Here is a 26,202-nt window from a genome sequence, read left to right as displayed (position 1 = left end):
TTGACTCCGTTCTGGTACCCCTGTATAAAGCCTCCACATTGACTCCGTTCTGGTACCCCTGTATAAAGCCTCCACATTGACTCCGTTCTGGTACCCCTTTATAAAGCCTCCACATTGACTCCGTTCTGGTACCCCTGTATAAAGCCTCCACATTGACTCCGTTCTGGTACCCCTGTATAAAGCCTCCACATTGACTCAGTTCTGGTACCCCCTGTATAAAGCCTCCACATTGACTCCGTTCTGGTACCCCTGTATAAAGCCTCCACATTGACTCCGTTCTGGTACCCCTGTATAAAGCCTCCACATTGACTCCGTTTTGGTACCCCGTGTATAAAGCCTCCACATTGACTCCGTTCTGGTACCCCGTGTATAAAGCCTCCACATTGACTCCGTTCTGGTACCCCGTGTATAAAGCCTCCACATTGACTCCGTTCTGGTACCCCTGTATAAAGCCTCCACATTGACTCCGTTCTGGTACCCCTGTATAAAGCCTCCACATTGACTCCGTTCTGGTACCCCTGTATAAAGCCTCCACATTGACTCCGTTCTGGTACCCCTGTATAAAGCCTCCACATTGACTCAGTTCTGGTACCCCTGTATAAAGCCTCCACATTGACTCCGTTCTGGTAACCCTGTATAAAGCCTCCACATTGACTCCGTTCTGGTACCCCTGTATAAAGCCTCCACATTGACTCAGTACCGGTACCCCTGTATAAAGCCTCCACATTGACTCCGTTCTGGTACCCCTGTATAAAGCCTCCAGATTGACTCAGTACCGGTACCCCTGTATAAAGCCTCCACATTGACTCAGTACCGGTACCCCTGTATAAAGCCTCCACATTGACTCCGTTCTGGTACCCCTGTATAAAGCCTCCACATTGACTCCGTTCTGGTACCCCTGTATAAAGCCTCCACATTGACTCCGTTCTGGTACCCCGTGTATAAAGCCTCCACATTGACTCCGTTCTGGTACACCTGTATAAAGCCTCCACATTGACTCCGTTCTGGTACCCCTGTATAAAGCCTCCACATTGACTCAGTTCTGGTACCCCTGTATAAAGCCTCCACATTGACTCCGTTCTGGTACCCCCTGTATAAAGCCTCCACATTGACTCCGTTCTGGTACCCCGTGTATAAAGCCTCCACATTGACTCCGTTCTGGTACCCCTGTATAAAGTCTCCACATTGACTCCGTTCTGGTACCCCCTGTATAAAGCCTCCACATTGACTCCGTTCTGGTACCCCCTGTATAAAGCCTCCACATTGACTCCGTTCTGGTACCCCGTGTATAAAGCCTCCACATTGACTCCGTTCTGGTACCCCTGTATAAAGCCTCCACATTGACTCCGTTCTGGTACAACTGTATAAAGCCTCCACATTGACTCCGTTCTGGTACCCCTGTATAAAGCCTCCACATTGACTCAGTTCTGGTACCCCTGTATAAAGCCTCCACATTGACTCCGTTCTGGTACCCCTGTATAAAGCCTCCACATTGACTCCGTTCTGGTACCCCTGTATAAAGCCTCCACATTGACTCCGTTCTGGTACCCCTTTATAAAGCCTCCACATTGACTCCGTTCTGGTACCCCTGTATAAAGCCTCCACATTGACTCCGTTCTGGTACCCCTGTATAAAGCCTCCACATTGACTCCGTTCTGGTACCCCTGTATAAAGCCTCCACATTGACTCCGTTCTGGTACCCCTTTATAAAGCCTCCACATTGACTCCGTTCTGGTACCCCTGTATAAAGCCTCCACATTGACTCCGTTCTGGTACCCCTGTATAAAGCCTCCACATTGACTCAGTTCTGGTACCCCCTGTATAAAGCCTCCACATTGACTCCGTTCTGGTACCCCTGTATAAAGCCTCCACATTGACTCCGTTCTGGTACCCCTGTATAAAGCCTCCACATTGACTCCGTTTTGGTACCCCGTGTATAAAGCCTCCACATTGACTCCGTTCTGGTACCCCGTGTATAAAGCCTCCACATTGACTCCGTTCTGGTACCCCGTGTATAAAGCCTCCACATTGACTCCGTTCTGGTACCCCTGTATAAAGCCTCCACATTGACTCCGTTCTGGTACCCCTGTATAAAGCCTCCACATTGACTCCGTTCTGGTACCCCTGTATAAAGCCTCCACATTGACTCCGTTCTGGTACCCCTGTATAAAGCCTCCACATTGACTCAGTTCTGGTACCCCTGTATAAAGCCTCCACATTGACTCCGTTCTGGTAACCCTGTATAAAGCCTCCACATTGACTCCGTTCTGGTACCCCTGTATAAAGCCTCCACATTGACTCAGTACCGGTACCCCTGTATAAAGCCTCCACATTGACTCCGTTCTGGTACCCCTGTATAAAGCCTCCAGATTGACTCAGTACCGGTACCCCTGTATAAAGCCTCCACATTGACTCAGTACCGGTACCCCTGTATAAAGCCTCCACATTGACTCCGTTCTGGTACCCCTGTATAAAGCCTCCACATTGACTCCGTTCTGGTATCCCCTGTATAAAGCCTCCACATTGACTCTGTTCTGGTACCCCTGTATAAAGCCTCCACATTGACTCCGTTCTGGTACCCCTGTATAAAGCCTCCACATTGACTCAGTTCTGGTACCCCCTGTATAAAGCCTCCACATTGACTCAGTTCTGGTACCCCCTGTATAAAGCCTCCACATTGACTCCGTTCTGGTACCCCTGTATAAAGCCTCCACATTGACTCCGTTCTGGTACCCCTGTATAAAGCCTCCACATTGACTCCGTTCTGGTACCCCTGTATAAAGCCTCCACATTGACTCCGTTCTGGTACCCCCTGTATAAAGCCTCCACATTGACTCCGTTCTGGTACCCCTGTATAAAGCCTCCACATTGACTCCGTTCTGGTACCCCTGTATAAAGCTTCCACATTGACTCCGTTCTGGTACCCCTGTATAAAGCCTCCACATTGACTCAGTTCTGGTACCCCTGTATAAAGCCTCCACATTGACTCCGTTCTGGTACCCCTGTATAAAGCCTCCACATTGACTCCGTTCTGGTACCCCTGTATAAAGCCTCCACATTGACTCCGTTCTGGTACCCATGTATAAAGCCTCCAAATTGACTCCATTCTGGTACCCCTGTATAAAGCCTCCACATTTACTCCGTTCTGGTACCCCTGTATAAAGCCTCCACATTGACTCCGTTCTGGTACCCCTGTATAAAGCCTCCACATTGACTCAGTTCTGGTACCCCTGTATAAAGCCTCCACATTGACTCCGTTCTGGTAACCCTGTATAAAGCCTCCACATTGACTCCGTTCTGGTACCCCTGTATAAAGCCTCCACATTGACTCAGTACCGGTACCCCTGTATAAAGCCTCCACATTGACTCCGTTCTGGTACCCCTGTATAAAGCCTCCAGATTGACTCAGTACCGGTACCCCTGTATAAAGCCTCCACATTGACTCAGTACCGGTACCCCTGTATAAAGCCTCCACATTGACTCCGTTCTGGTACCCCTGTATAAAGCCTCCACATTGACTCCGTTCTGGTATCCCCTGTATAAAGCCTCCACATTGACTCTGTTCTGGTACCCCTGTATAAAGCCTCCACATTGACTCCGTTCTGGTACCCCTGTATAAAGCCTCCACATTGACTCAGTTCTGGTACCCCCTGTATAAAGCCTCCACATTGACTCAGTTCTGGTACCCCCTGTATAAAGCCTCCACATTGACTCCGTTCTGGTACCCCTGTATAAAGCCTCCACATTGACTCCGTTCTGGTACCCCTGTATAAAGCCTCCACATTGACTCCGTTCTGGTACCCCTGTATAAAGCCTCCACATTGACTCCGTTCTGGTACCCCCTGTATAAAGCCTCCACATTGACTCCGTTCTGGTACCCCCTGTATAAAGCCTCCACATTGACTCAGTTCTGGTACCCCTGTATAAAGCCTCCACATTGACTCCGTTCTGGTACCCCTGTATAAAGCCTCCACATTGACTCAGTTCTGGTACCCCCTGTATAAAGCCTCCACATTGACTCCGTTCTGGTACCCCTGTATAAAGCCTCCACATTGACTCCGTTCTGGTACCCCTGTATAAAGCTTCCACATTGACTCCGTTCTGGTACCCCTGTATAAAGCCTCCACATTGACTCAGTTCTGGTACCCCTGTATAAAGCCTCCACATTGACTCCGTTCTGGTACCCCTGTATAAAGCCTCCACATTGACTCCGTTCTGGTACCCCTGTATAAAGCCTCCACATTGACTCCGTTCTGGTACCCCTGTATAAAGCCTCCACATTTACTCCGTTCTGGTACCCCCTGTATAAAGCCTCCACATTGACTCCGTTCTGGTACCCCTGTATAAAGCCTCCACATTGACTCCGTTCTGGTACCCCCTGTATAAAGCCTCCACATTGACTCAGTTCTGGTACCCCTGTATAAAGCCTCCACATTGACTCAGTTCTGGTACCCCGTGTATAAAGCCTCCACATTGACTCCGTTCTGGTACCCCTGTATAAAGCCTCCACATTGACTCAGTTCTGGTACCCCTGTATAAAGCCTCCACATTGACTCAGTTCTGGTACCCCTGTATAAAGCCTCCACATTGACTCCGTTCTGGTACCCCTGTATAAAGCCTCCACATTGACTCCGTTCTGGTACCCCTGTATAAAGCCTCCACATTGACTCCGTTCTGGTACCCCTGTATAAAGCCTCCACATTGACTCCGTTCTGGTACCCCCTGTATAAAGCCTCCACATTGACTCCGTTCTGGTACCCCGTGTATAAAGCCTCCACATTGACTCCGTTCTGGTACCCCCTGTATAAAGCCTCCACATTGACTCCGTTCTGGTACCCCCTGTATAAAGCCTCCACATTGACTCCGTTCTGGTACCCCTGTATAAAGCCTCCACATTGACTCCGTTCTGGTACCCCTGTATAAAGCCTCCACATTGACTCCGTTCTGGTACCCCTGTATAAAGCCTCCACATTGACTCCGTTCTGGTACCCCGTGTATAAAGCCTCCACATTGACTCCGTTCTGGTACCCCTGTATAAAGCCTCCACATTGACTCCGTTCTGGTACCCCTGTATAAAGCCTCCACATTGACTCCGTTCTGGTACCCCCTGTATAAAGCCTCCACATTGACTCCGTTCTGGTACCCCCTGTATAAAGCCTCCACATTGACTCCGTTCTGGTACCCCTGTATAAAGCCTCCACATTGACTCCGTTCTGGTACCCCCTGTATAAAGCCTCCACATTGACTCCGTTCTGGTACCCCTGTATAAAGCCTCCACATTGACTCCGTTCTGGTACCCCTGTATAAAGCCTCCACATTGACTCCGTTCTGGTACCCCCTGTATAAAGCCTCCACATTGACTCCGTTCTGGTACCCCTGTATAAAGCCTCCACATTGACTCCGTTCTGGTACCCCTGTATAAAGCCTCCACATTGACTCCGTTCTGGTACCCCTGTATAAAGCCTCCACATTGACTCCGTTCTGGTACCCCTGTATAAAGCCTCCACATTGACTCCGTTCTGGTACCCCTGTATAAAGCCTCCACATTGACTCCGTTCTGGTACCCCTGTATAAAGCCTCCACATTGACTCCGTTCTGGTACCCCCTCTATAAAGCCTCCACATTGACTCCGTTCTGGTACCCCTGTATAAAGCCTCCACATTGACTCCGTTCTGGTACCCCCTGTATAAAGCCTCCACATTGACTCCGTTCTGGTACCCCTGTATAAAGCCTCCACATTGACTCTGTTCTGGTACCCCTGTATAAAGCCTCCACATTGACTCCGTTCTGGTACCCCCTGTATAAAGCCTCCACATTGACTCCGTTCTGGTACCCCTGTATAAAGCCTCCACATTGACTCCGTTCTGGTACCCCTGTATAAAGCCTCCACATTGACTCCGTTTTGGTACCCCTGTATAAAGCCTCCACATTGACTCCGTTCTGGTACCCCCTGTATAAAGCCTCCACATTGACTCCGTTCTGGTACCCCCTGTATAAAGCCTCCACATTGACTCCGTTCTGGTACCCCTGTATAAAGCCTCCACATTGACTCCGTTCTGGTACCCCTGTATAAAGCCTCCACATTGACTCCGTTCTGGTACCCCCTGTATAAAGCCCCCACATTGACTCCGTTCTGGTACCCCCTGTATAAAGCCTCCACATTGACTCCGTTCTGGTACCCCCTGTATAAAGCCTCCACATTGACTCCGTTCTGGTACCCCCTGTATAAAGCCTCCACATTGACTCCGTTCTGGTACCCCCTGTATAAAGCCTCCACATTGACTCCGTTCTGGTACCCCTGTATAAAGCTTCGTTATTGTTATTTTATTGTTGCTCTTTTATTTTTTTACTTTAGTTTATTTAGTAAATATTTTTCTTAAACCTGTATTGTTGGTTAAGGGCTTGTAAGTAAGTATTTCACAGTAAGGTCTACACTTGATGTATTCGGCACATCTGTAAAATTACATTTGATTTGATTTTACACTCAACATATGGTGCTGCTACTCTGTTCTTTATTTTACTCTTATTATTATCTATCCTGATGCCTAGTCACTTTACCCTGCCTTCATGTACATATCTACCTCAAATACCTTATTATTATCTATCCTGATGTCTAGTCACTTTACCCTGCCTTCATGTACATATCTACCTCAAATACCTTATTATTATCTATCCTGATGTCTAGTCACTTTACCCTGCCTTCATGTACATATCTACCTCAAATACCTTATTATTATCTATCCTGATGCCTAGTCACCTTACCCTGCCTTCATGTACATATCTACCTCAAATACCTTATTATTATCTATCCTGATGCCTAGTCACTTTACCCTGCCTTCATGTACATATCTACCTCAAATACCTTATTATTATCTATCCTGATGTCTAGTCACTTTACCCTGCCTTCATGTACATATCTACCTCAAATACCTTATTATTATCTATCCTGATGCCTAGTCACTTTACCCTGCCTTCATGTACATATCTACCTCAAATACCTTATTATTATCTATCTTGATGTCTAGTCACTTTACCCTGCCTTCATGTACATATCTACCTCAAATACCTTATTATTATCTATCCTGATGCCTAGTCACTTTACCCTGCCTTCATGTACATATCTACCTCAAATACCTTATTATTATCTATCCTGATGCCTAGTCACTTTACCCTGCCTTCATGTACATATCTACCTCAAATACCTTATTATTATCTATCCTGATGTCTAGTCACTTTACCCTGTCTTCATGTACATATCTACCTCAAATACCTTATTATTATCTATCCTGATGCCTAGTCACTTTACCCTGCCTTCATGTACATATCTACCTCAAATACCTTATTATTATCTATCCTGATGCCTAGTCACTATACCCTGCCATCATGTACATATCTACCTCAAATACCTTATTATTATCTATCCTGATGTCTAGTCACTTTACCCTGCCTTCATGTACATATCTACCTCAAATACCTTATTAATATCTATCCTGATGCCTAGTCACTTTCCCCTGCCTTCATGCACATATCTACCTCAAATACCTTATTATTATCTATCCTGATGCCTAGTCACTTTACCCTGCCTTCATGTACATATCTACCTCAAATACCTTATTATTATCTATCCTGATGTCTAGTCACTTTACCCTGCCTTCATGTACATATCTACCTCAAATACCTTATTATTATCTATCCTGATGCCTAGTCACTTTACCCTGCCTTCATGTACATATCTACCTCAAATACCTTATTATTATCTATCTTGATGTCTAGTCACTTTACCCTGCCTTCATGTACATATCTACCTCAAATACCTTATTATTATCTATCCTGATGCCTAGTCACTTTACCCTGCCTTCATGTACATATCTACCTCAAATACCTTATTATTATCTATCCTGATGTCTAGTCACTTTACCCTGTCTTCATGTACATATCTACCTCAAATACCTTATTATTATCTATCCTGATGTCTAGTCACTTTACCCTGCCTTCATTTACATATCTACCTCAAATACCTTATTATTATCTATCCTGATGTCACTTTACCCTGCCTTCATGTACATATCTACCTCAAATACCTTATTAATATCTATCCTGATGCCTAGTCACTTTCCCCTGCCTTCATGCACATATCTACCTCAAATACCTTATTATTATCTATCCTGATGCCTAGTCACTTTACCCTGCCTTCATGTACATATCTACCTCAAATACCTTATTATTATCTATCCTGATGTCTAGTCACTTTACCCTGCCTTCATGTACATATCTACCTCAAATACCTTATTATTATCTATCCTGATGCCTAGTCACTTTACCCTGCCTTCATGTACATATCTACCTCAAATACCTTATTATTATCTATCTTGATGTCTAGTCACTTTACCCTGCCTTCATGTACATATCTACCTCAAATACCTTATTATTATCTATCCTGATGCCTAGTCACTTTACCCTGCCTTCATGTACATATCTACCTCAAATACCTTATTATTATCTATCCTGATGTCTAGTCACTTTACCCTGTCTTCATGTACATATCTACCTCAAATACCTTATTATTATCTATCCTGATGTCTAGTCACTTTACCCTGCCTTCATTTACATATCTACCTCAAATACCTTATTATTATCTATCCTGATGTCACTTTACCCTGCCTTCATGTACATATCTACCTCAAATACCTTATTATTATCTATCCTGATACCTAGTCACTTTACCCTGCCTCCATGTACATATCTACCTCAAATACCTTATTATTATCTATCCTGATGCCTAGTCACTTTACCCTGCCTTCATTTACATATCTACCTCAAATACCTTATTATTATCTATCCTGACACCTAGTCACTTTACCCTGCCTCCATGTACATATCTACCTCAAATACATTATTATTATCTATCCTGATACCTAGTCACTTTACCCTGCCTTCATGTACATATCTACCTCAAATACCTTATTATTATCTATCCTCCATTCTTGTGTATTCAATTTTATTCCTGTTGTGTTACAATTTTATTCCTCTTGTGTTAGAAAAAAAACGTTTTTTTTAACTCTTTATTGTTAGGAAGTGCTCGTAAGCAAGCATTTCACGGTAAAGTCTACGTCAGTTGTATTCATCGCATGTGGCAAATAAAATGTGATTTGATTTGAGAAGAGAGACCATTGTGCATAGCGAAGCCTTCTGTTTTACGCGCACTGCCTGCTGCTCCCCTGCAGAAGAGGTGATGGTGCGTTCCAGGCAGAGCCCCCCCACCCACCCTCTCTATCCATAGACTGAATGAAATCAGCTGACGAATAGTATCTCCCTACTGCTTGATGGAACGCGCCGCTGCGCCGAAGCCGGCTGTTGCCCGAGCGTTGACACCGCAGCAGGTTGCCCGTGTTGCTTTTATGTTGTGGATGTCGGACTGATTCCGCGTTGGTAGACTTTTTTTGTGGCCGAAAAGGAGGTTACTTTTCTGGGGCAGTGGCGGACCACGCTGACCATGGCCTCCAACTTCAATGATATAGTGAAACAGGGATACGTGCGGATACGGAGTAAGAAACTAGGGGTGAGTGACACTTTGCTGTATAGGAGGAGAGGCTTCTACGTAGAGTTATTTGCCGTCAGGGCAGTAAGGGAGGAAGGCAGGGAGGCAGGGGCAAGGAGAGCTGGATTAGAAGAGGTTTAGTTGCTCCGTAGGCAGCTGTACTGCTGTGAGCTTTACAGAGGAAAATAACAGATGAGCAAAACAACATGATTAACTTTCCTTCAGGGGTTGCATTTAGTTAAGATTTGTTTGCTTAGAATGTAAGATATGTAACATTTAACAGAATATGATGGCAATAACAATGTTTCAATTTGTTGAAGATTCACGTATATTATTATCTTGCAATAAATGGGACTCTTTTTATATATATTCTTTATCACCACAACGATAACTATGTTGTTAAAAGTTATAATTTAGGCTAAGTGCCAGATCACAGAGTCAACTCTATCATTGACAACAGCTGTTTGCGTTGTATTATATTTATAGTACTCCATGCAAGGCTTTGATGGATATAGATTGTGTATTGGATAAAGACTGGATAGTATCCGAGTGGGTGTGAGAGACAGGCTATGTGGATAATGTAGCCTAGGTTGCTATAGCTCTGGTCAGAGTTGTATTGACCGCGAAGCACTGAAACGGTAACTAAGTTATAACACGGTAATAACACTAGCATTTTGCTACACCCGCTATACCATCTGCTAAACACGTGTATGTAACCAATACAATATATATTTGATTTGATTTAATACACTTATAATAATAATAATAGCAATGGATTATGTTTATAACACTTGTCTATGTGCTCAAAGCACTTTACACGACATAGGCTACAGTGATCTGTACCACCGACTGGACAGCAGGTTACCAATAGTACCTGGTATTGATAATGGTACACTCTGTCACCCACAGTGTCTCTGCCTGATGTTCCCTGAGTCATAAAGACAGCGGGTGTATTTTTACATCACCGTTATATTCCAGGATGACTGTAGAGCAGAAACATGTCGCTCTGACCATGATGGGTGATGCTGGCTAATGATGTCTGCTTCCACTCTCACCGCCCCCGCCTCATCACGACATTGTCTTCATGCGTTAAGATTTCAGAATAAGACTTTTGTAATTCATTTTTCTATGATGAAACAAAAGAGGAAAAACACACACTGTATCCTCTACTTCCATTTTAAAGCACTCTAGTTACATTGCTATTCATATTTGTGTGTGTATAGTGTGTATAGTGTGATCTGGCACAGTCCTTCGCTGCAACTGTCAGTTAGATAATTCAATATTAATTCAGTGACTTTAAGACTATAAGCTTAAACATGCTCTCTAAGGCACCTGTATATACCGTTTTTTTTTATCATAAAGAGCTTAAGTGAAGGACATTCTTCTGAAAAAGTGGTAAGAAAAAATCCAAGTATATTGAACATAAATATAAACGCAACATGTAAAGTGTTGGTCCCATTTTTCATGAACTAAAATAAAAGATCCCAGAAATGTTCCATACCCACAAAAAGCTTATTTCTCTCAAATTTTGTGCACAAATTTGTTTCTATCCCTGTTAGTGAGCATTTCTCATTTGACAAGAAAATCCATCCACGTGACAGGTATGGCATATCAAGAAGCTGATTAAACAGCATGATCTTTACACAGTTGCAATTTGTGCTAGGGACAATAAAAGGCCAATCTAAAATGTTCAGTTTTGTCACAAAACAGAATGCCACAGATTTCTCAAGCTTCGAAGGGGGCGTTCAATTGGCATAGGAATGTTCAGCAGAGATGTTGCCAGAGAATTGAATCTTAATTTCCCTACCATAAGCCGCCACGTCGTTTTAGAGAATTTGGCAGTACGTCCAACCGGCCTCACAATCGCAGGCCAGGACTTCCACATCCGGCTTCTTCACCTGCTGTGCTGGATTGTCTGGGGGAGGGGGGGGGGTGAATGCCGAGGAATAATTCTGTCTGTAATAAAGCCCTTTTGTGGGGAATAACTCATTCTGATTGGATGGGCCTGGCTCCCCAGTCGGTGGACCTGGCTCCCAAGTGGGTGGGCCTATGCTTTCCCAGGCCCACCTATGTCTGTGCCCCTGCTCAGTCATGTGAAATCCATAGATTATGGGGCAAATTAATTTCTTTAAATTTACAGATTTTCTTCTAAGAACTGTAACTCAGTAAAATCTTTGAAATTGTTGCATGTTGTGTTTATATTTTTGTTCAATATAATTGCAAAAGAGGACCACAACCTATATTAATTATCAAGGACTTGGGACTAAGGTTCTATCAGAGTCCTTTTCTTTTCTTTAAGTTCCAGATCTCAGAACTGTTTTGTTATGTCTTCCTCTTTGATGACACTCCGTCCAATCATTTTTAATGACAACCCAGCATTGTGTGCTTGGTTAGCAGATTGAACCTCACAGCACCAAGTTCAAATTTGTCTGCTTTCTGATTCTTAATGGATTTTTTCCATCTTAAATTGACTTTTTCACAAATCGGACACATTGCACATGTGGAGGACTTTCTAAAGATCAACTCTATGTGAATAACTAATTTCTGACCAAAATGTCAGATTGAACCTAATAGTCCCAAGGCTGTTGTGGAGGTGGCTATGCCAGGCCAGATCCCTTTCATCATGGTGGTTGTTATTTGTTTCACTCTGTTAACCTCCCCCAGCTTGTTGTTTGAATCCCAGTTATGAAACCATACTGTGATGGTCGTGTTTCACCTCTGATAAAGCATGTAGTGACTGACTGACAGACTGAGACACGAGGATAAAGGTCTGATACTGGCCGTTTGTTCTCCATTCTCTCCAGCCTTGGTGCTTGACTGTTTCTGCGTTGAACCATATCAGCGGTACCCCTGCTAACATATAACCTTAACCAAAAACCATTAGGGGGTAATACACAAAGCTGATCTTACTGTAAACCTTACTGTGCCATCTGTATCTTTCCCTCAATATCACTATGGCTGTCCTCCCTCTCTCTTGTCTCTCCCTCTCTCATCTCCTCCCTCTCTCTTGTTTCTCCCTCTCTCATCTCCTCCCTCTCTCACCTCCTCCCTCTCTCATCTCCTCCCTTTCTCACCTCTCCCTTTCTCATCTCCTCCCTCTCTCTTGTCTCTCCCTCCCTCTCTCATCTCCTCCCTTTCTCATCTCCTCCTTCTCTCATCTCCTCCCCCTCACCTCTCCCCCTGTAAACATTACACTCACAGAAGTTCCAAAAGAATAAAGACATTACAAATGTCACATTATGTATATATACTGTACAGTGTTGTAACGATGTACAAATGGTTAAAGTACAAAAGGGAAAATAAATAAGCATAAATATGGGTTGTATTTACAATAGTGTTTGTTCTTCACTGGTTTACCTTTTCTTGTGGCAACAGGTCACGAATCTTGCTGCAGTGATGGCACACTGTGGTATTTCACCCAGTAGGAGTGGGAGTTTATCAGAATCGGGTTTGTTTTTCGAATTCTTTGTGGATATGTGTAATCTGAGGGAAATATGCGTCTCTAACATGGTCATATATTTGGCAGGAGGTTAGGAGGTTCAGCTCAGTTTCCACCTCATTTTGTGGGAAGTGAGCACATAGCCGGTCTTCTCTTGAGAGCCAGGTCTGCCTACGGCGGCTTTTCTCAATAGCAAGGCTATGCTCACTGAGTCTGTACATAGTCAAAGCTTTCCTTAAGTTTGGGTCTGTCACAGTGGTCAGGTATTCTGCCACTGTGTACTCTCTGTTTAGGGCCAAATAGCTTTCTAGTTTGCTCTGTTTTTTGTTTTCTCATGATTAGTTTGGGTCTAATTGTGTTGCTGTCCTGAGGCTCTGTGGGTCTGTTTGTGTTTGTGAACAGAGCCCCAGGACCAGCATGCATTGGGGACTCTTCTCCAGGTTCATCTCTCTGTAGGTGATGGCTTTGTTATGGAAGGTTTGGGAATCGGTTCCTTTTAGGTGGTTGTAGAATTTAACGTCTCTTTTCTGGATTTTGTTAATTAGCGAGTATCGGCCAAATTCTGCTCTGCATGCATTATTTGGTGTTTTGACACAAATATTAATTTCCACAAAGTTTGCTGCTTCAATGTCTTTAGATATTTTTGTCAGATGTTACTATTGAATACTGAAGTATAATGACAAGCATTTCATAAGTGTCAAAGGCTTTTATTGAAAATTACGTGAAGTTGATGCAAAGAGTCAATATTTTCAGTGTTTGATCCTTCTTTTCCAAGACCTCTGCAATCCGCCCTGACATGCTGTCAATTAACTTCTGGGCCACATCCTGACTGATGGCAGCCCATTCTTGCATAATCAATGCTTGGAGTTTGTCAGAATTTGTAGGTTTTTGTTTGTCCACCCGCCTCTTGAGGATTGACCACAAGTTCTCAATGGGATTAAGGTCTGGGGAGTTTCCTGGCCATGGACCCAAAATATCGATGTTATGTTCCCCGAGCCACTTAGTTATCACTTTTGCCTTATGGCAAGGTGCTCCATCATGCAGGAAAAGGCATTGTTCGTCACCAAACTGTTCCTGGATGGTTGAGAGAAGTTGCTCTCTGAGGATGTGTTGGTACCATTCTTTATTCATGGCTGTGTTCTTAGGCAAAAATTGTGAGTGAGCCCACTCCCTTGGCTGAGAAGCAACCCCACACATGAATGGTCTCAGGATGCTTTACTGTTGGCATGACACAGGACTGATGGTAGCACTCACCTTGTCTTCTCCAGACAAGCTTTTTTCCGGATGCCCCAAACAATCGGAAGAGGGATTCATCAGAGAAAATTGTTTTTTTGGGATTCAGTTCATTTGCATGGCAAAGAGGAACTTTGCAATTAATTGCAATTCATCTGATCACTCTTCATAACATTCTGGAGTATATGCAAATTCCATCATACAAACTGAGGCAGCAGACTTTGGAAAAAGTAATATTTGTGTCATTCTCAAAACTTTAGGCCACGACTGTACATGGAGGATATTTTTGCAGAATTCTACATGCAGTCTCTATTTGGTGTTTTTCCCTTTTTGTCTCTCTCTCTCTCTCTCTCTCTCTCTCTCTCTCTCTCTCTCTCTCTCTCTCTCTCTCTCTCTCCCTCTGTCTCTCTCCCTCTGTCTCTCTCCCTCTGTCTCTCTGTCTCTGTCTCTCTGTCTCTCTATCTCTGTCTCTCTATCTCTGTCTCTCTCCCTCTGTCTCTCTCCCTCTGTCTCTCTCCCTCTGTCTCCCACCTCTGTCTCTCTCCCTCTGTCTCTCTCCCTCTGTCTCTCTGTCTCTGTCTCTCTGTCTCTGTCTCTCTGTCTCTCTCCCTCTGTCTTTCTCCCTCTGTCTCTCTCCCTCTGTCTCTCTGTCTCTGTCTCTCTGTCTCTGTCTCTCTGTCTCTCTATCTCTGTCTCTCTATCTCTGTCTCTCTCCCTCTGTCTCTCTCCCTCTGTCTCTCTCCCTCTGTCTCTCTCCCTCTGTCTCTCTGTCTCTCTCCCTCTGTCTCTCTCCCTCTGTCTCTCTCCCTCTGTCTCTCTATCTCTGTCTCTCTATCTCTGTCTCTCTATCTCTGTCTCTCTATCTCTGTCTCTCTATCTCTGTCTCTCTCCCTCTGTCTCTCTCCCTCTGTCTCTCTCCCTCTGTCTCTCTATCTCTGTCTCTCTCCCTCTGTCTCTCTATCTCTGTCTCTCTACCTCTGTCTCTCTACCTCTGTCTCTCTACCTCTGTCTCTCTCCCTCTGTCTCTCTCCCTCTGTCTCTCTCCCTCTGTCTCTCTATCTCTGTCTCTCTCCCTCTGTCTCTCTATCTCTGTCTCTCTATCTCTGTCTCTCTATCTCTGTCTCTCTCCCTCTGTCTCTCTCCCTCTGTCTCTCTCCCTCTGTCTCTCTATCTCTGTCTCTCTCCCTCTGTCTCTCTATCTCTGTCTCTCTATCTCTGTCTCTCTATCTCTGTCTCTCTCCCTCTCTGTAGTGTGTCAGACAGCTGAGACTGAGTGGAATGGCATTTCTCTATTCAGCGCCCACACTGCACCCTCTGCCTAACCTCAACCTCAACACACACACACACACACACACACACACACACACACACACACACACACACACACACACACACACACACACACACACACACACACACACACACACACACACACACACACACACACACACACACACACACCGTCATTGCACGGCTGCGCACACTGGTCCAACACGGAGGAATTGGCACAAAATCCAACACAAACAAACAAGCAAACAATCTGTTGCCAGAGTATGTGGTTCTTCAGTTAGATCTAATCAGAGTCTGTGGTTCTTCAGTTCGATCTAGGCTGGCTTTGTACCATAAGCTATTACTTGTTTTCTCTGCTCAGTTAATCTGCTCGGGAGACAGACTGACAGACAGACAGACACACAGACCCAAATTAAATGGTGGTAAACTGGTGGTGAAGCGCAGGTCGATGTATCTGTAATAACAGATTTATCTACCTACCGCTGTGTAAGGAATAGCTGCGATGGCAGAGGATATTGCCGTTGTCCCCATATCCTGTCCCTCTTTTTGAGAAACGGCAGACATAATCGGTGGGATAGACTGTCTTGGGAAGGGAGCAAAACATGACCTTTTAGTCATTCATGTAATTGCTTGAAGGCAGCTCCATGTTCCTCAGGTTGAGGTTAGTGCTGGAGACGGGAAGGCAGCTCCATGTTCCTCAGGTTGAGGTTAGTGCTGGAGACGGGAAGGCAGCTCCATGTTCCTCAGGTTGAGGTTAATGCTGGAGACGGGAAGGCAGCTCCATGTTCCTCAGGTTGAGGTTAGTGCTGGAGACGGGAAGGCAGCTCCATGTTCCTCAGGTTGAGGTTAATGCTGGAGACGGGAAGGCAGCTCCATGTTCCTCAGGTTGAGGTTAATGCTGGAGACGGGAAGTCAGCTCCATGTTCCTCAGGTTGAGGTTAATGCTGGAGACGGGAAGGCAGCTCCATGTTCCTCAGGTTGAGGTTAATGCTGGAGACGGGAAGGCAGCTCCATGTTCCTCAGGTTGAGGTTAATGCTGGAGACGGGAAGGCAGCTCCATGTTCCTCAGGTTTAGGTTAATGCTGGAGACGGGAAGGCAGCTCCATGTTCCTCAGGTTGAGGTTAGTGCTGGAGACGTGAAGGCAGCTCCATGTTCCTCAGGTTTAGGTTAGTGCTTGAGACGGGAAAGGATTTCTCTCATGGCTCTGTCTTAGTCATAACTAATGGATATAGGAAGCACCATCTAACTACTTTACAGTCTTCTGGCTGTGAATCAGGCTGCCATTCAAAAATCACATTCGTCTAAATGTTCACACACTGTAAATGTGCCATGAGGGAGTGCGAGACAGAGAGAGATGAAAACAGCAGCTCCAGGACAAGGTAGCACGTCTGGTGAACAGGTCAGGGTTTCATAGCCGCAGGCAGAACAGTTGAAGCTCGAGCAGCAGCAAGACCAGGTGGACTGGGCACAGCCAGGAGTCATCAGGCCAGGTAGTCCTACGGCTCAGGTCCTCCGAGAGAAAGAGACAGAGAGAGAGAGAGAGAGAAAAAGAGAGAGAGAATTAGAGGGAGAATACTTAAATTCACACAGGACACCAGATAAGAGAGGAGAATTACAACAGATATAACAGAGGGAGAGAGAATTGTTGATATTTTTTCAAAAGAGCGCTATTGAGAGAAATGGAAAGTGAGAGCATCTTGATTTAATCTGACCCTGATTTTTATGTATTTGTTTTTGATTGAGCATTAATCTTGTTTGAGCCCTTTTTAATTATTTTCCCTGTTTAAGGTGAGTAGCTACATCGAGATCAGTAGGAAGACCCATGTGTACCATTTTCCCCCTAAATTGTTTCGCCCCCTGCAACATGTTGTTTCCCCCTAAGTTGTTTCCCCCTGATTAAGTTGTTTCCTCCTAACTAACCTGTTTCCCCCTAACTAACCTGTTTCCCCCTAACTAACCTGTTTCCTCCTAACTAAGTTGTTTCCCCCACTGCACCATGTTGGTTTCCCCCTAACTATGTTGTTTCCCCCAACTAAGTTGTTTCCCCCTAACTAAGTTGTTTCCTCCTAACTAGGTTGTTTCCTCCTAACTAAGTTGTTTCCCCCTAACTAAGTTGTTTCCCCCTAACTAAGTTGTTTCCCCCTAACTAAGTTGTTTCTCCCTAACTAAGTTGTTTCCCCCTAACTAAGTTGTTTTCCCCTAACTAACCTGTTTCCCCCTAACTAACCTGTTTCCCCCTAACTAAGTTGTTTCCCCCTAACTGCCCCATAGTTGTTTCCCCCTAACTAAGTTGTTTCCCCCCAACTAAGTTGTTTCCCCCTAACTAAGTTGTTTCCCCCTAACTAAGTTGTTTCCCCCTAACTAAGTTGTTTCCCCCAACTAAGTTGTTTCCCCCTAACTAAGTTGTTTCCCCCAACTAAGTTGTTTCCCCCTAACTAAGTTGTTTCCCCCCAACTAAGTTGTTTCCCCCTAACTAATTTGTTTCCCCCTAACTAAGTTGTTTCCCCCTAACTCATTTGTTTCCCCCTAACTAAGTTGTTTCCCCCTAACTAATTTGTTTCCCCCTAACTAATTTGTTTCCCCCTAACTAATTTGTTTCCCCCTAACTAAGTTGTTTCCCCCTAACTAATTTGTTTCCCCCTAACTAAGTTGTTTCCCCCTAACTAAGTTGTTTCCCCCTAACTAAGTTGTTTCCCCCTAACTAAGTTGTTTCCCCCTAACTAAGTTGTTTCCCCCTAACTAAGTTGTTTCCCCCTAACTAAGTTGTTTCCCCCTAACTAAGTCGTTTCCCCCTAACTAAGTCGTTTCCCCCTAACTAAGTTGTTTCCCCCTAACTAAGTTGTTTCCCCCAAACTAATTTGTTTCCCCTAACTAAGTTGTTTCCTCCTAACTAAGTTGTTTCCCCCAACTAAGTTGTTTCCCCCTAACTAAGTTGTTTCCCCCCAACTAAGTTGTTTCCCCCTAACTAAGTTGTTTCCCCCTAACTAAGTTGTTTCCCCCTAACTCAAGTCGTTTCCCCCTAACTAAGTCGTTTCCCCCTAACTAAGTTGTTTCCCCCTAACTAAGTTGTTTCCCCCAAACTAATTTGTTTCCCCTAACTAAGTTGTTTCCCCCTAACTAATTTGTTTCCCCCTAACTAAGTTGTTTCCCCCTAACTAATTTGTTTCCCCCTAACTAATTTGTTTCCCCCTAACTAATTTGTTTCCCCCTAACTAAGTTGTTTCCCCCTAACTAATTTGTTTCCCCCTAACTAAGTTGTTTCCCCCTAACTAAGTTGTTTCCCCCTAACTAAGTTGTTTCCCCCTAACTAAGTTCTTTCCCCCTAACTAAGTTCTTTCCCCCTAACTAAGTTCTTTCCCCCTAACTAAGTTGTTTCCCCCTAACTAAGTCGTTTCCCCCTAACTAAGTTGTTTCCCCCTAACTAAGTTGTTTCCCCCCTGCACCATGTTGTTTCCCCCTAACTAAGTTGTTTCCCCCTAACTAAGTTGTTTCCCCCTAACTAAGTTGTCTCCCCCTCAAATCAAATCAAATCAAATTTATTTATATAGCCCTTCGTACATCAGCTGATATCTCAAAGTGCTGTACAGAAACCCAGCCTAAAACCCCAAACAGCAAGCAATGCATGTGAAAGAAGCACGGTGGCTAGGAAAAACTCCCTAGGAAAAACTCCCTAGAAAGGCCAAAAACCTAGGAAGAAACCTAGAGAGGAACCAGGCTATGAGGGGTGGCCAGTCCTCTTCTGGCTGTGCAGGGTGGATATTTATAACAGAACATGGTCAAGATGTTAAAATGTTCATAAATGACCAGCATGGTCAAATAATAATAATCATAGTAGTTGTTGAGGGTGCAACAAGCACGTCCGGTGAACAGGTCAGGGTTCCATAGCCGCAGGCAGAACAGTTGAAACTGGAGCAGCAGCACGGCCAGGTGGACTGGGGACAGCAAGGAGTCATCATACCAGGTAGTCCTGAGGCATGGTCCTAGGGCTCAGGTCCTCTGAGAGAAAGACAGAAAGAGAGAAAGAGAGAATTAGAGAGAGCATATTTAAATTCACACAGGACACCGGATAAGACAAGAGAAATACTCCAGATGTAACAGACTGACCCTAGCCCCCCGACACATAAACTACTGCAGCATAAATACTGGAGGCTGAGACAGGAGGGATCAGAAGACACTGTGGCCCCATCCGATGATACCCCCGGACAGGGCCAAACAGGCAGGATATAACCCCACCCACTTTGCCAAAGCACAGCCCCCACACCACTAGAGGGATGTCTCCAACCACCAACTTACCGTCCTGAGACAAGGCCGAGTATAGCCCACAACGATCTCCGCCATGGCACAACCCAAGGGGGGGCGCCAACCCAGACAGGAAGACCAACGTCAGTGACTCAACCCACTCAAGTGACGCACCCCTCCCATGGACGGCATGGAAGAACACCAGTAAGCCAGTGACTCAGCCCCTGTAAAAGGGTTAGAGGCAGAGAATCCCAGTGGAAAGAGGGGAACCGGCAAGGCAGAGCCAGCAAGGGCGGTTCGTTGCTCCAGCCTTTCCGTTCACCTTCACACTCCTGGGCCAGACTATACTTAATCATAGGACCTACTGAAGAGATAAGTCTTCAGTAAAGACTTAAAGGTTGAGACTGAGTCTGCGTCTCTCACATTGGTAGGCAGACCATTCCATAAAAATGGAGCTCTATAGGAGAAAGCCCTACCTCCAGCCGTTTGCTTAGAAATTCTAGGGACAATTAGGAGGCCTGCGTCTTGTGACCGTAGCGTACGTGTAGGTATGTACGGCAGGACCAAATCGGAAAGATAGGTAGGAGCAAGCCCATGTAATGCTTTGTAGGTTAGCAGTAAAACCTTGAAATCAGCCCTTGCCTTAACAGGAAGCCAGTGTAGGGAGGCTAGCACTGGAGTAATATGATCACATTTTTTGGTTCTAGTCAGGATTCTAGCAGCCGTATTTAGCACTAACTGAAGTTTGTTTAGTGGTTTATCCGGGTAGCCGGAAAGTAGAGCATTGCAGTAGTCCAGCCTAGAAGTAACAAAAGCATGGATATATTTTTCTGCGTCATTTTTGGACAGAAAGTTTCAGATTTTTGCAATGTTACGTAGATGGAAAAAAGCTGTCCTTGAAACAGTTTTGATATGTTCTTCAAAAAAGAGATCAGGGTCCAGAGTAACGCCGAGGTCCTTCACAGTTTTATTTGAGACGACTGTACAACCATCCAGATCAATTGTCAGATTCAACAGAAGATCTCTTTGTTTCTTGGGACCTAGAACAAGCATCTCTGTTTTGTCCGAGTTTAAAAGTAGAACGTTTGCAGCCATCCACTTCTTTATGTCTGAAACACAGGCTTCTAGCGAGGGCAATTTTGGGGCTTCACCATGTTTCATTGAAATGTACAGCTGTGTGTCGTCCGCATAGCAGTGAAATTTAACATTATGTTTTCGAATGACATCCCCAAGAGGTAAAATATATAGTGAAAACAATAGTGGTCCTAAAACGGAACCTTGAGGAACACCGAAATTTACAATTGATTTGTCAGAGGACAAACCATTCACAGAGACAAACTGATATCTTTCCGACAGATAAGATCTAAACCAGGCCAGAACTTGTCCATGTAGACCAATTTGGGTTTCCAATCTCTCCAAAAGAATGTGGTGATCGATGGTATCAAAAGCGGCACTAAGATCTAGGAGCACGAGGACAGATGCAGAGCCTCGGTCTGACGTCATTAAAAGGTCATTTACCACCTTCACAAGTGCAGTCTCAGTGCTATGATGGGGTCTAAAACCAGACTGAAGCGTTTCATATACATTGTTTGTCTTCAGGAAGGCAGTGAGTTGCTGTGCAACAGCTTTTTCAAAATTTTTTGAGAGGAATGGAAGATTCGATATAGGCCGATAGTTTTTTATAATTTCTGGATCAAGATTCAAGAGAGGCCTTTCAAGAGAGGCTTTATTACTGCCACTTTTAGTGAGCTTGGTACACATCCGGTGGATAGAGAGCCGTTTATTATGTTCAACATAGGAGTGCCAAGCACAGGAAGCAGCTCTTTCAGTAGTTTAGTTGGAATAGGGTCCAGTATGCAGCTTGAAGGTTTGGAGGCCATGATTATATTCATCATTGTGTCAAGAGATAAAGTACTAAAACACTTTACTATCTCCCTTGATCCTAGGTCCTGGCAGAGTTGTGTAGACTCAGGACAATGGAGCTTTGGAGGAATACCCAGATTTAAAGAGGAGTCTGTAATTTGCTTTCTAATGATCATGATCTTTTCCTCAAAGAAGTTCATAAATGTATTACTGCTGAAGTGAAAGCCATCCTCCATTTGCGAAGGCTGCTTTTTAGTTAGCTTTGCGACAGTATCAAAAAGAAATTTCGGATTGTTCTTATTTTCCTCAATTAAGTTGGAAAAATAGGATGATCGAGCAGCAGTGAGGGCTCTTCGATACTGCACGGTACTGTCTTTCCAAGCTAGTCGGAAGACTTCCAGTTTGGTGTGGCGCCATTTCCGTTCCAATTTTCTGGAGGCTTGCTTCAGAGCTCGTGTATTTTCTGTATACTAGGGAGCTAGTTTCTTATGACAGATGTTTTTAGTTTTTAGGGGTGCAACTGCATCTAGGGTATTGCGCAAGGTTAAATTGAGTTCCTCGGTTAGGTGGTTAACTGATTTTTGTCCTCTGACGTCCTTGGGTAGGCAGAGGGAGTCTGGAAGGGCGTCAAGGAATCTTTGGGTTGTCTGAGAATTTACAGCACGACTTTTAATGCTCCTTGGTTGGGGTCTGAGCAGATTATTTGTTGCGATTGCAAACGTAATAAAATGGTGGTCCGATAGTCCAGGATTATGAGGAAAAACATTAAGATCCACAACATTTATTCCATGGGACAAAACTAGGTCCAGAGTATGACTGTGGCAGTGAGTAGGTCCAGAGACATGTTGGACAAAACCCACTGTGTCGATGATGGCTCCGAAAACCTTTTGGAGTGGGTCTGTGGACTTTTCCATGTGAATGTTAAAGTCACCAAAAATTAGAATATTATCTGCTATGACTACAAGATCCGATAGGAATTCAGGGAACTCAGTGAGGAACACTGCATATGGCCCAGGAGGCCTGTAAACAGTAGCTATAAAAAGTGAGTGAGTAGGCTTCATAGATTTCATGACTAGAAGCTCAAAAGACGAAAACGTCATTGGTTTTTTTTTTGTAAATTGAAATTTGCTATCGTAAATGTTAGCAACACCTCCGCCTTTGCCGGATGCACGGGGGGTATGGTCACTAGTGTAACCAGGGGGTGAGGCCTCATTTAACACAGTAAATTCATCAGGCTTAAGCCATGTTTCAGTCAGGCCAATCACATCAAGATTATGATCAGTGATTAGTTGATTGACTATAACTGCCTTGGAAGTGAGGGATCTAACATTAAGTAACCCAATTTTGAGATGTGAGGTATCACCATCTCTTTCAATAATGGCAGGAATGGAGGAGGTCTTTATACTAGTGAGATTGCTAAAGCGAACACCGCCATTTTTAATTTTCCCCAACCTAGATCGAGGCACAGACACGGTCTCAATGGGGAAAGCTGAGCTGACTACGCTGACTGTGCTAGTGGCAGACTCCACTAAGCTGGCAGGCTGGCTAACAGCCTGCTGCCTGGCCTGCACCCTATTTCATTGTGGAGCTAGAGGAGTTAGAGCCCTGTCTATGTTCGTAGATAAGATGAGAGCACCCCTCCAGCTAGGATGGAGTCCGTCACTCCTCAACAGGCCAGGCTTGGTCCTGTTTGTGGGTGAGTCCCAGAAAGAGGGCCAATTATCTACAAATTCTATCTTTTGGGAGGGGCAGAAAACAGGTTTCAACCAGCGATTGAGTTGTGAGACTCTGCTGTAGAGCTCATCACTCCCCCTAACTAAGTTGTTTCCCCCTAACTAATTTGTTTCCCCCTAACTAAGTTGTTTCCCCCTAACTAAGTTGTTTCCCCCCAACTAAGTTGTTTCCCCCTAACTAAGTTGTTTCCCCCTAACTAAGTTGTTTCCCCCTAACTAAGTTGTTTCCCCCTAACTAAGTTCTTTCCCCCTAACTAAGTTGTTTCCCCCTGACTAAGTTGTTTCCCCCTAACTAAGTCGTTTCCCCCTGACTAAGTTGTTTCCCCCTAACTAAGTTGTTTCCCCCTAACTAAGTTGTTTCCCCCTAACTAAGTCGTTTCCCCCTAACTAAGTCGTTTCCCCCTAACTAAGTTGTTTCCCCCTAACTAAGTTGTTTCCCCCCTGCACAATGTTGGTTTCCCCCTAACTAAGTCGTTTCCCCCTAACTAAGTTGTTTCCCCCTAACTAAGTTGTTTCCCCCCTGCACAATGTTGGTTTCCCCCTAACTAAGTCGTTTCCCCCTAACTAAGTCGTTTCCCCCTAACTAAGTTGTTTCCCCCTAACTAAGTTGTTTCCCCCTAACTAAGTTCTTTCCCCCTAACTAAGTCGTTTCCCTCTAACTAAGTCGTTTCCCCCTAACTAAGTTGTTTCCCCCCTGCACAATGTTGGTTTCCCCCTAACTAAGTTGTTTCCCCCTAACTAAGTCGTTTCCCCCTAACTAAGTTGTTTCCCCCTAACTAAGTTGTTTCCCCCCTGCACCATGTTGTTTCCCCCTAACTAAGTTGTTTCCCCCTAACTAAGTTGTTTCCCCCTAACTAAGTTGTTTCCCCCCTGCACAATGTTGGTTTCCCCCTAACTAAGTTGTTTTCCCCTGACTAAGTTGTTCCCCCTAACTAAGTTGTTTCCCCCTAACTAAGTTGTTTCCCCCTAACTAAGTTGTTTCCCCCTAACTAAGTTGTTTCCCCCTAAATAAGTTGTTTCCCCCCTGCACAATGTTGTTTCCCCCTAACTAAGTTGTTTCCCCCTAACTAAGTTGTTTCCCCCTAACTAAGTTATTTCCCCCTAACTAGGTTGGTTGAACTCAGAGCGCACCATTGACACAACAGGCCAGTAACGGAGGAGAACAATGGTTTTATTGTGGGAGAGATTCTCCTCTCACTGTGTATTGTCACTCTAAACCATGACAGGCTGGCCTGGATAGAGGGCATCACAAGATTTGCAACAGCTAGGCTAACTCACGAGGCAACTCTCTCAAACTTTAGCTTCTTGTTCCTGGTGGTGAGATTCTGTTAAGAGGCATGCGGTTGCAATGAACTTCCCATTTCTATAAACATAAACTTTTTGTTTTCAATTTTTGTAAATGTGAAGTAGTTGATCTAAAAAGATTGGTAAAGGAGATGTTAACTGACTAAGTCACCATCACTGACTGACTGTATCTACTGTACTACTGTAGGTAGTGGTGAGATTCTGGAATGGGCAGTCGGTCGTTCTTAACTATTGTCAACTGAGCTTCCCTCTTACATAGTTTCAAGTACACTTTCAGAGGGAGTATTGTCGTGTAAAAAGCCTAACTACTGTTTACTCAGTGATAGATGTTGTTGAAACCCAGTGTATTAATTCACAGATATGCAAGGCCAGGCATTGGCATGGCTTCGTTCGTTCGGGCCAATTGGTTTTTCTGTTTTCAGCAGCTCCTATCAGACACAAAAGAGCTGAAGACAAATGGCTGGCTCTTATTGGTCCTGATGAATGGTGTCTCACAGGATATGAGAAACAACACAGCCAACATTATTGACTGTGAAAAATGTGCTACTATTATAAATAAATCTCTGCCTTCAGACAGTGCTTGAACATTTCACATCATTGATCCCCGCTGCTTTTAATTATCAAAAGAGCTTTTTACTCCAAACAGGGACAAATGTTGCTATTAGAAGTTGGGGATGTCTAAGGCCCAATTGATGAAATAATGTGTCACACAGAAGGGCCGGTGCTCACAATGGGGCATTGTGTGCATCAATACACTTTCTTCTCCTCTGCTCTCCTCCTCCTCTCTGCCATTCTCTCTTGACAATGCCCGGGAGGTCCTAACCTTCTCTCTCATTCTGTCTCCTTCTTTCACTTCCTGTCTTTCTATGTGTACTCTGTCTTTCTGTCTTTGCCCTTTCTCTTTCCGTCTCCCTCTCTCACTCTCGATCTCTTAAATCCTCTCACTAATACATGTAACATCAAGCCGTCTGTCCTGGCAATCCCAACAACAGCTTTGTGTTTTCTGTGTGTTTGTGATGAACTGCTCTGTAAACTGCAGAGTTCACTAATCCACACACAGGGAGGGCAGGGAGGGAGAGAGGGAAGAATGGAGGGAGGAGGGGAGAAGTCACAGCTCAGCGCGGACGGAGGGAGGAGAGGACTCCCTAACACGTCAATTTAATCTCCCAAATCAATCCCTGCAGACCCGTATACCCTAACGCTCTGGCACCACATTTTAAAAGACCAAATCACAAAAGGCCATCTATATAAACTATATATACTATATATACTATATACACTATATACACTATATATACTATATATACTATATATACTATATATACTATATACACTATATACACTATATATGCTATATACACTATATATACTAAATACACTATATACACTATATGCAATATACACTATACTATATACACTGTATATAGTATATACACTATATAGACTATATACACTATATACACTATATACAATATACACTATACTATATACACTGTATATACTATATACACTATATAGACTATATACACTATATATACTATATACACTATATATACTATAT

At 44.3% G+C, this 26,202-nt stretch overlaps 1 protein-coding gene across 1 annotated transcript in view; it reads left to right on the top strand.

Moving 5' to 3' along the window:
* The first annotated feature begins 9,317 nt into the window (after positions 1–9,317).
* LOC106590619 (docking protein 6) overlaps positions 9,318–26,202 on the top strand; it is a 214,639-nt gene continuing 197,754 nt past the window's right edge. Inside the window, exon 1 of the mRNA XM_045711018.2 lies at positions 9,318–9,559. Coding sequence (XP_045566974.2) covers positions 9,494–9,559 — 66 coding nt within the window. The 5' untranslated portion in view covers positions 9,318–9,493. The remainder of the gene's footprint in view (positions 9,560–26,202) is intronic.

This window comes from Salmo salar, chromosome 29 (genome assembly GCF_965601325.2).
Source record: "Salmo salar chromosome 29, fSalSal1, whole genome shotgun sequence".
Classification (NCBI taxonomy): Eukaryota; Metazoa; Chordata; class Actinopteri; order Salmoniformes; family Salmonidae; genus Salmo; species Salmo salar.
Note: the sequence above shows the minus strand (reverse complement) of the source record. Positions and strands in the feature narration are given on the sequence as shown.